The sequence below is a fragment of the Prosopis cineraria genome, unplaced genomic scaffold, assembly GCF_029017545.1.
Source record: "Prosopis cineraria cultivar Desert tree isolate PC_DT_omini unplaced genomic scaffold, ASM2901754v1 PC924, whole genome shotgun sequence".
In the NCBI taxonomy this organism is placed as follows: domain Eukaryota; kingdom Viridiplantae; phylum Streptophyta; class Magnoliopsida; order Fabales; family Fabaceae; genus Prosopis; species Prosopis cineraria.
Genome location: NW_026556249.1, coordinates 27206 through 39150, shown reverse-complemented (window position 1 = coordinate 39150; position 11945 = coordinate 27206). Strand labels below are relative to the sequence as shown.

At 31.6% G+C, this 11945-nt stretch overlaps 1 protein-coding gene across 1 annotated transcript; it reads left to right on the top strand.

The window, feature by feature from the left end:
- Positions 1–528: 528 nt before the first annotated feature.
- On the top strand, positions 529–4949 carry LOC129298812 (O-fucosyltransferase 27-like; the record flags this gene model as incomplete). The annotated part of the gene is made up of 6 exons (XM_054937258.1): positions 529–771; positions 1624–1735; positions 1835–1925; positions 2019–2147; positions 2706–3256; positions 3763–4949. Coding segments are annotated over 6 exons (1598 nt in total), but the record flags the coding sequence as incomplete, so codon positions are not given.
- Positions 4950–11945: the final 6996 nt, after the last annotated feature.

Here is an 11945-nt window from a genome sequence, read left to right as displayed (position 1 = left end):
TCTTCTTGGCCTTGGATTTAGCTTCTTTAAATAACTGTCTCCATCCATTTCTAACATTGACTTCTCTGTAAATTGTACCAAGTCTGGTAGCATATAAAGTAAGCCTAATTAATTTCCATGGGATACTGTTAATTCCTTCTCTGTAATCTCTCTGGCCATATTCTTTCTCTCGCAGAGTCCTAGCTCAGAAAGAAATGGATTTATCTTTGTCCGGATACAGGGCGGTTCCATGAGATCAGGAACTCAGTGAGGAATTGCGTTTCAGCTAGTCTGTTTCTTTTAATTTGATACCATATTGAATCAATCATGTAATGTTGTCTATTTTATTTCAGATATGTGATGTGGTTGTGGTTTTCTCGACTTCTCAATGCTACCTTATCAATTCCTGAGATCCAATCAACAACAACAGCAAGGGAATAAGGTTCTTGCCCTTTAACAAATTGCTAAGAAGATTTGACTTGGTCTGATGTATTCTAGATTAATGAATTTTGCTACCTTGGTTTTTCTTCAATAAATTTATGCATGCAGTTCTCAGTTCAAGAGTTTTTGGTTATCTTTATATGAATCAATTTGTACTAGCACTAGCAAAGGATGTCAAAATTGTCAAAACTCTTCCAAAAAATCTTAAGGGTGCAAGAAGAAAGAAGGAAATTCCATCTTTTAAAGTTCCTCGTTCAGCATCGCCATATTATTATTTTGCACAATGTCCTCCCTGTGCTAAAGAAGCATTCAGTGGTAGAACTAGTTGTATCCGAAGGTGGATGCTTGCAGGTGAAGGCTATTTGTGTTTTAACTATTATATCCCTCACCTTTTATTTAATCTTGACTTCTCCCTTACCTGCATTAAATTTTGGAGGTAACCATTCAGAAATAGAAACATTGTTAGATGTTTTTGCTTTTCTTTTACCTTATGTGGTGTTTGTGCCTGAGTATCCTAATTTTCCAAGAGATATTGGAAATATATCTCTAAAACATTTGAGCTTGACACCATTAATTAACAACTCTGTATTAGGACATACGACACAAAATTTTAAAATTTTTATGTTTGTTGTATCCTAACATTTGTAAATAGGTTTCTAGACACATGCAATATTAAATTTTTCATATACCAAACGGTTTCTCTGATTTTATATTTTTCTTTATAAATTTCTGAATCTGGGCTTCCTGCAAAAAGCTTAAGACTTGTATTATTGTGTCTGATATTGATATGATAATTGTTTATTGCGCTCTCTATGTCACTTTTTCTCCTTATTGTCTTTAATTTTTCACATTTTCTCTTGTTGTGTGTTAGTTATGCACTCTCAAACGTCATTAAAACTTGTTCTTGTTTTTAGTCAATTCAGATGATGAGGGAAAAACATGAAGTAGCTTATTTGCCTTTTTTCAACAAGTTTGGTAGTTTTTTCTTTATGCCGATTCTTTGCATCTAGTCTGTGGTAATAAATCAAACAAATCATCATTAGACTACAAAAGTAATGGGTGAAATTTCAAATACTTGCTGTATTAGTTCTGAACCCATCTATTTGTGTATGTTGATTCTATCTTAATTAGCCTTTTATTTATGTTTCTACATTGCAGTAAAACTTTGGTTTTTAAATATATTACTCTCTAAGCTTTTCTTAGGCCATCTTCCTCCTCGTTTTGAAGAATATCAAAGGCTGAGATGTCGTGTTGCTTTTCATGCCCTTCAGTTTCGACAGGAAGTGCAAGAACTTGCCACCAGGATTTTACAGAGGCAAGACTGATGTTCACGTCCCCCTATCTCATAAATCTGTTCTCTTCATTGTTTTCTTGCAGTTCTTAATATTTTGGATAGCATTTGATATAATTATAGGCTACGTGCTCCTGGTCAGCCATTTATTGCTTATGACCCTGGTATGACAAGAGATGCTTTAGCATATCATGGTTGTGCTGAACTCTTCCAGGTATATTATTCAAACGTTAGAAAATTTTGCTGACTATCTTTGAGCCTTTCTCAGCATTTAATATCTTCTCTATGCCTTTAAATTCTTCCCAAGGATGTTCATACTGAACTCATCCAACACAAAAGATATCGGATGATAAAACGAGGAATTGTGAAGGGGAAGCTTAAAGTAAACTCAGCTGAAGCAAGATTGAATGGTTCTTGCCCTTTAATGCCAGAAGAGGTAAGAGCACATGCTGTTCTAATTTCCAGCAGGTAAAATTTGTCCATGTTGATGAAATGGCTGGATAGAACATCCTAACTTCGTCATTATCGTGTTTGAATTCTCAATCAAGTGTAGGGGTGTATATGATCTAATCTTTAGCTATCTAGTGTACAGTTCAACTAATAAGTGAGCCACATGAACTGAACTTGAAATTGAGCAAAGCTCTAACCAATCCAAACATATAGCTCAGCCCATTATGGGTGCATATCCAAAATAAGTCTGTATAAGCGGAGCCCTATCTGAATCTCAGTTAAAAGCAGCTCAATTATGTATTTTTTATGATGAATGCACAGTGATTTAGTCATATATTTGTTATCTAAACATCTTTTATCCTTAACTGAGTGTTTCTTGAATAAACAAGCCTGATGTAACCCCAGCATTTTTATTTCATGGATGAACAGAGCTAAGCCTAAGCAATTTACTGACTACTTAACCATGTGCAACTCTAACTAAGTCCATATGTAAAGTAAAGGACATGCGTTAAGGAAGCTATGTTGGAATTTAAATTTGTTGCAGATTGGGATTCTGCTTCGAGCATATGGATACCCACAAGACACTATTATATATGTTTCTGGAGGAGAAATCTTTGGCGGCCAAAGGACATTGATTACTCTTCATGCATTGTTTGAAAATGTTGTTGATAGGACTTCTCTCAGCACTCCAAGAGAAATGAGTCAACTCTACGGCCAAGAGATTAATCTTGTTAATACTCCTCCTGGTCCACCACCGTCAATTGAAAAAGAAACCAAGCAAGATGCTTGGAAGAATGCTGGTCCACGCCCTCGTCCACTTCCTCCCCCACCAGCAAGGCCCAAATCATATAACATTGAAGGTTGGTGGGGAGGGTTGCTGAGAGTGATGATTGAACCTGATAGTACTGTCATGGAGTTGCGAACCAATGCCCATAAATTACTATGGGAAGCTATTGACTATGTGGTTTGTGTTGAAGCTGATGCTTTTATTTCTGGATTTGATCGTGATGGTAAGGGACAGCCAAATTTTGCTAGCTCGGTTATGGGGCATAGGCTTTATCAATCAGCTGCATTGAAGACTTATAGACCTGACAGGTAAATACCTAAGCTATATGTGGGAAGCTTGTTTGTTTTCCACATTAAGCCTGAATACTTTGTCCTTGTTATATTTGTCTTTAAGAATCCTGGAGAAATCATACTTTATCCCCTTGAACTAAGGCCTTGTAACAGGCTTGGTACTTATATTTTAACATGTAAACGCCTACCTAAATTTTGGACCAAAATGACAACTTTAATCCTAGTTAAATTTTAGATCTAAAAACAAACTTTTGCAAATTCAAACATTCCTTTAAGCCAAGCTTTGTTATTGCAATCAAAATCATGTGGCTTCTTGCTGTTAATTTTAATTGGGATTTAACGTTTTCAATTTAGTCCCAAAATGTAGTTTTTCCTAGAATTATGACAATGTGAAGCAAAATAGTCGAGTCAGGTGATAATGTAATGCTTGCAAAATGATAACAAAGCTCTTATAACCTATGTTGAAACTTGGTGATAATTGACTATTTTTTTCATAATTTTCTATCATGCCCTTGTTGATGCAGAAAGGAAGGTTCCAGACTTATAGAAGAAATTCGTGACAACATGTATCAAGCAAATCATACTTGGCTAAAATCTGTGCGTAGGCATTTGAGAAAAATATTACTTGATGAAGTGATGGAAGCATTGAAAAAATCAAAACAGTTATCCTTTCTTTCTCATCCAGTCCCTGAATGTTCTTGCTTAAGATATAGTTCCTTGGATAGATCAACAACAAATACTTCCAATCCATCAACCTCATCGCAACTTTTGACTGCTCTTGGCGGTATTCCACATCGGTGTCCTTCCTGGATGGACACTGGTTCTGTTTCACAATTGAAAGAGAAGGAAAATGAAGACGATCTAGATGATGATGATTCCACATCATCTGGGTTGTTCTTTGGGCAAAACAGGGGAAACCATGAAGGTGATGGAGAAGTAAACAACAAAGATGAAAATCAGCTCGAAGATCAAGAAGAGCTTGATGGCGGAGACTGATGATATGAAGATAATGAATTCACATCTGCATTTAATCCATAAAAGTGGTTGTTGCATCAAATTATGGTTCCGTGGGTTCAATTCTGTGTGAAAAAAGAAGTTCAAATCAAATACTCCATATTTATACATTCATACTTTGGGAGAGAAAGTGACTCAAAAGAAAGTGGCGATATGTGAGATACACATGGCAAATGGCATGCTTTTTACCATCATCTCTTTTCTCTTTCTGAATGCAGCATATGCATTGACCTTTGTGAATATAGAGGATTTACATCCAGAGAGGATTCACATGAAGTGGTTCTGAAACTCAGCAATCCTGCTCAGGAACATGACTAAACTCAGCAATCTTGGGTAAAACATGCTGTAAGCATCCTGCAGTTATGTCAATTTGGTGTGGCCTAGTTTCATCTTAGTAGACATATACATTAGTTTAGCTTTTCATTCTTTTCTGGGAAAACTGTTCTGGTTATCCTGGCACATAAATTGTATTTAACTGATGTAGCTCTGAAAGTGTACTGAAATTTTGTACCTGATGATACAAACAGTTCAGCCACATTAACTTGCTGGGAGGAAGAATTTCATTTATGGCTGCCTTTTGCCAGAATCCTTGTATTGTGATATTTACTAAGATTGTAATTTGTAATCTGATGAAAGGACATAACATATAATATTTAAAAATTCTTTGTTGAGATAATTGAAAATTGTCAGTAAAATTTCTTTTGGGACCAATGTATGCTCTACTAAGGTAGTAAAATCCCTCCCCTCTTTTAAATCCCTTCAACCAAACATGAGTAGTGATTGATTTATTTTTCTTTTTGGTTGTTTTTCATTTTATTGAAGGTATTTTTGTTAAAGCTAACAAGAGAGGAAATTAAAATATGTGACGTATTCATTTTTTTCATAGCATCCAGATGGACATATATACACGTAATATCTATTCTATTTCTACTACTTATTATTTAATAGTATTTGTTTCTTTTTATTTTTTTATTTGAGGGCATAAAAGACATAGCATATCTACAAAATCATTTTTCAATTTTATTTTTTGATTAAGAGTTCAAACCTTTTTCTAATGTATAAAAAAAAGAAAAAAGAAAAAAGGAAATGGTTTTAGTGATCTTCATATTTTAAAATTTAGAAGGATTCAACATTCTTAAATTAAATTGGAGTTTGTGTTTCTTTTTGTTGGAATGATACAAGTGACCTTTAATAAATATTATTTATACATTAACAAATTGTTTTACCCCTTGTAGGCTTGTATTTACCATAATAATAATAACAATAATAATAATAATAATAATAATAATAATTGACTATTAATTTGATAGCAGGTTGGTTTTTTCTGCAAATTTGTTTACCAGTAAATTGCAAGTATTAAAAATCAATGGCTATTATACATTGGGAAGTGACTATTTTAGTTGTGCTATTGATTAAAACATAATAGAAAATGCATAGTATGAAAATCTGAATTAACTTGTTTGGTTGAATTAATAAATTATTAAACTAGTGTTTTGATTGATTTAATAAAATATTTTGTTTATAACTAGTTTGATTACGGTTTGATTATGATTTTGATTATTAACAATTGAATCAATGTCTTAATTGATTCAATAACCGCTTTGATTTTTAGTGCCTTAAGAAAATAACTATTTCTTTTTTAAAAATGACTAGTTTAATTATATTACACTTAATTGATAAATAAATTTGCAAAAAGGATATTTATTTTCTATTTTGTTTTAGTTAATAACCCAACCAAAATAGTCATTTTTCATTATATGATAGTTAGTATTTATTTCCTTCAAATTACAATATAAGTCATTATTAACTAATTTATATTTCTAACAAAAATTTTTTTAAAATCTTAATTTTCTAAAAAATTTCACATCTTTAGATTCATGCCCTTAAGTGTAATAAATATAAAAATTAACTTATTTAAAACCTTCTCATTAATCACTCAATAAAGTAAGTTTAATTGAAAGATATGTAAATTTATATATATAACACATATTCAATACTCTATATTTTAGATTAAATAAAGTTTCTAAAAAACGATTTATATTGTGGTCAAGAGGGAGATTGCCTTTTTGTTAAAAAAAAAAGCATACAAGTCCCTAGAGATTAAATTATAATTTTCACATTTAGTAGTAGTCAATTATCATTTACATATTTTAAGGGTATTTTTTTAATCATTTCCCCATATATTATGCCTGAAAAGTAATTAATGTTGGGAGAATAACAATTAGGTCCCAGAACAATAAATTAATGATAATTAAATCCTCAACAATTTTTTTTATAAAATAAGTTGAAAATATTGATTTAAATAATTACAAATATAATATTTTCAATTTCAAATAAGTATTTAAGTATTAAATATAACTCTTAAATCGTAATATGAATTTCTCTTTGTAATTATTTAAATTAATAGTTACAATCTATTTTTTAGAAAATTTTGTTAGGGACCTAATTGTTGTTGATTCAAGGGGCTTTTACAGATATAATCCGTGTTATAAAATCAAACTAAACAAAAAACCAATATTTATTACTCTCTTTGTTAAAAAATATAAGATATTTTTTAAGAAATTGAATGTTAAAAAATATAAGATATTTTTAGTCTTTTGAGGTGTAATCGTTATCTTTTTTTCAAAAGTGTCCCTATTGATAGTGACTTTATATTTATTATAGGGTGTTTAATAATGGTAAATATAAAAAGATAGAGTTAGTTTGAAAATAAGTAATTATTTTATTAAGGGTGAGATTCGGTTAAAATGCTTTATATTTTGTAACGGAAGAAGTATATTTTGTATTATAATTGATTTATTATTTTTGTCAATGATATACCATTATATATCAATGATAAACTCTTTATATATCAATATAAACATGACATACTTTTAAATTTTTAAAAATTTGGTCCATATTTTATGGGCTCAAGATTTGTTCGGCCAGTGAGCTAATTTATTCTTCGTTTCAATTTTTTGATATTTAATTGTCATTCTTCCATTAATATTATGTAATCCATCATCTAATGAGATGAGGCCTATTATTATGGTATATTATGTCCAAATTATGATAGAATTGAAATGTATAAAAAAAATTGTTAATTCTCAACTATGGCCAAATAAGCGAACAGAATGTTCGTTGCAATACACATAGAGAATACAATAAAAATATATTTCAATAAATCGGGGTAAAAAAAAGTGAGTATTCATCCAAGGATTGTGGATGTGACATTCTTAAAACAGTTTCAAGACATTCTAACTTTTTTTTTTTACAAAATGTTAAGCCTAAATTGAAATAAAATTATAAAACAAAATTACCAAAACATCCTTCTACAATATGTTGTTATGCAATATGACAAGTGACACAAGAATTAATAAGTAAAGCAATTAAGAAGTAATATATTTAATCAATAATAAAAGTCCATATGGAAATTTAAATCTTTAACTTGTTCAATCATTATAATTACTTGTAAAATCAACTATATCGTTTGTCAATTTTCTTGTGTTACTCGTTTTATCCAATATGTTACAGCTAATATGATAACTCTTTGATGCCCTGGTTAATGTCCCAATTCAACATGTCTCAGATGTTCCTTAGGATCAAATTATTTTCACAACTCAAATTTCTCATTAACCTTAGATAGGCCTGGTGGCTTACCTTAAAGAGCCACCCAACAGCAATGAGTCTGTTTGCTTGGAATTGTCAAGGTTTGGAGGTTGCCCTAACTGAAAGCCATCTCAAATTCCTCTTGAATAAATACAAGCCCTCCCTAGTCTTTCTATCTGAAACAACAATAAAGTTTGCTAAGATTAAATGTCTCCATCATAAATGTGGCTTTGATTGTGGTTTCTCGATTGACCCTGATGATAGATCAAGTGGCCTCTGCTTATGGTGGAACTTTGACTCTAACATTGAAATTCACTTCTCCAACCATAATCTTCTCCATCTCATTATCTATAGTGGCATTTTCTCTTCCAAGTGTTTGTATTCTCCATCTCACTTAAGGAATTTTGGTGGAGTCACATGTTATGCTTGAACCCTGGTGAACACTTACCTTTGCATTGGTGATTTCAATGAACTTCTGTACACTTATAAAAAAGAAGGAGGTTGTTAAATCCTATGAATACTTTTATCATTTTATGGACTCATGTGGCATGATGGATCTAAACTATAGTGGCCCTAAGTTTACTTGGGCCAATAACTGAGAAGGAGATGACTACATCCGCGAGCGTCTTAATCAAGCTGTCTTTAATATTAAATGGCATGAAAATCATCAAAATGCTTTGTTGAATGTCCTGGAAGTAGTTGATTTTAATCATTCCTCTCTCTTGCTCAAGTTAGATGATAGTACCCGTAAAACCCCTAAAAGGTTCCGCTTTGAACTTTTGTGGTTGGATCACCCTAAGGTTCTTGAAGTTATTCAGAATAGTTGGAACTCTTTTAATCTTGAGCTACTTGATGAAGTCTCCTGGTTCAATGCCACTCTTAACAAGACTTGTGAATCTCTTTTAAGATGGAGTAAGGATCACTTTTCCAATAATGCTATTCTGATTAGTAAAATTCTTTATGATCTCAAGGGCTGCTATGGTGATGATTAGACATTTGAAAAGGCCCTCCTTTAATGTACCTTGAAGCAAGAACTTGAAATTCTTTAGGATAGAGAAGAAAAATATTGGTTTTAAAGATCAAGAGTTAATTGGTGTAAATATGGAGATAAAAACTCTAGATTCTTCCATATGACCACGGTTTATTGAAGACAAAGGAATAAGGTTTAACACTTGAAATGCCTTAATGGTGACTGGATTGACTCCCAAGAGGATATCGACCTATAATTTTCCTCCTATTATAACTCTCTATTCCAATGTGTGGGAGATTGTAACATTTTTGAAGTACTAGATTATGTTGAGCCCCTTATTTTTGACATAGATAATGATGTTCTTGAACAACCCTTCACTGTTGAAGAAATTCAACTTGCTATCTTTTCTATGGGAAGTACTAAAGCTCCAAGCCTTGATGGTTACTCTGGAATGTTTTACCAAAAAGCGTGGAATGTTGTTGGTGAACAAATCTACTCTATGGTTAGAGAATTCTTCTTTGGTAATTTGGCTATTTAGGGCTTAAATGATACTAATCTAGTGATAATTCCTAAAATTGAACATCCTGAAACTATCACTCAATTTCATCTTATTAGCCTCTGTAACTTCTTATATAAAATCTTCTCTAAACTCATTACTAGTCGAATGAAACCTCTTATAGTTAAGATCATCTTAAAGAATCAACGACCCTTTGTCTAGGGTAGAGTCATTCAGGATAACATCTTCATCATCCATAAAGTCTTCCACTACCTCAAATTTAAGCATAATGGTTGTCCAAAAATTGCAATCAAACTAGATATGAATAAGGCTTTTGATCGAATCGAGTGGGATTTTCTAAAAGCTATGCTTATTAAATTAGGATTTTCACGGTAATGGGTTACAAGGGTGATAAGGTGTATTACCACTATAAGTTTTAACCTTCTCCTTTCTAGTAGAAAGGTTGCTGAAGTTAATCCTTAAAGGGGGCTCAGACAAGGCAACCTCCTATCGCCCTACCTCTTTATCATTGTTGCTGATGTTTTATCTCGAATGCCTATCCTGTTGGAAATTGTACCCTAGGACCAATCATTGTATTATGCACATTGTTATTTAATGAATTTATCTTTTATTATCATAACAATTGCATGTTCAATATGATAACTGTATCCCTAGACAAACTATATTGATTGTCCTAAATGTCTCTAGTTGGTGATCTTTGAGGGATCATAGATGAAACAAGATTGGTATGACTTTGATTAATTATAGAAATACAAATTAAAGTCATAGGCACTTGAAAGAGTACAAGGTGCTAGATTGACCCGCTATGAGAAAGCTGCATGGTACAAGTCATAAGGTTATCTCATATGTAACTATATCACTAAGCCCTTTAACCTGAGATCATCATAAATTTCTACATGATGACCACTAAACTTTGACTTAGTCAAAAGTCACCTTTGATCGGGTGATCATAAAGGCTATGATTGAGTTTAGTGATATTCATGCAGATGAATATAAGTGGTCAAGATGGAATTTATCCTTCACATTAAGTGAGAGATATTATTGGGCCCCTCAATGAGTAAGACTGAGAAAATGTATGGCCATACTACAATGGAAAGGGTTTTTTCATTGCTACTGTCGGTTTACTCAGAGATCGAGAAAGTAATGGTCAGGTAAAGGAGAATGACAATTTCATGTCTCATACTTAACCAAAATATTGTGTGACAAAAAGGATGTGATATGGTTGCATGATATGTTACATTGGATCATTAATCCTCATGTGAATTGAGTAGTTGTAATGTCTTGCTAGAGGCTACTTATAACTTGTGGGCTAATAGCGTAATTTGCCCACTACCGATTTCATATGGGCCTACAGGGTCGCAAATAAGAACAGCCCAACTCAAGTTATAATGTCCAAGTTCGTTGAATCTGAAATATGTCTAGATTCAATGAATGTAATATAGGGTGAATGAATTATATATATTTATATATTTGAATATTTATTTGATAAATATTTATATATATTTATATGAAATATAAAATTTAAAATATAATTATATATATATATATTTGAAATATATATATATATCCATATATGTGTGTGTATATATATCAGATATATATATATATATGATATATAAAATTAAATATAGATAATATAATATATATATATATATATATTTGAAATATATATATATGTATATATATATATTCGTATATATATATATATATATAATATAATATGTATATGTGATATATATTATATTATATTATATTATATTATATTATGTTAATTTTAAATTTAATTTTATATAATAGATTAAATTTAATAACTACCATGATAAGAGAGAATATTATGTCAATTTTATAATTTAAATTTATAAGATAATTCAAATTAAATATGATATTATGGATTAAATTTATGAGATAGATTTAATTAAATTTTTCGTGAGCTTTCAACTGGAAGATAAAAACCCTTATCTATATATTATATATAGATAGGGACATCCTTATAAAGGGAGAGAAAGAGAGAGAGTTAGAAAAGGTCTGACGGCAAAAACATTTTGAGAGCCACGAAACACCTTATAGAAAAGAAAATTAACGTTCAAAGAAGAACGGAAGCTGAGAGCGCTAGCACGCTGTTCAACTTAAAGAGCTGTTCATATGGATACCAGTAGAGGGAGCAGATCTATGTTGTCAACTCTGGAAATCCAAACGTCCGCTAACTTCAAAGAATTAAAAAGATAACTCTTCTATCTACCTTAACTTAAACGAGTTCGTTCGGTCTATATCAAGATAGAAACGTTAAAATTTTAATCTTCCATTGCGCCTCCCTATCCAACATATCCGTCACGCTTCTCGAAAACTTCTGATCGGTATTCGTCCCATTAAACACTGTCTTAGAGTAACCCACTCTTTTTTACTGATGACTTACTATTATTCTTTAAGGCTGATAAAGAAAATTGTCAATTGGTCTCAAACATTCTTCAACGTTATTGCTTTGCCTCTGGTTAGTGTATTAACTTTGATAAATCATGTTGCTTCTCCCCAAATACACTTGATTATGTCAAAGAGAATTTATGCCTCACCCTTGGTATTAATGAAGTTGATTCTCTGGAGAAATATCTTGGCCTTCCTGT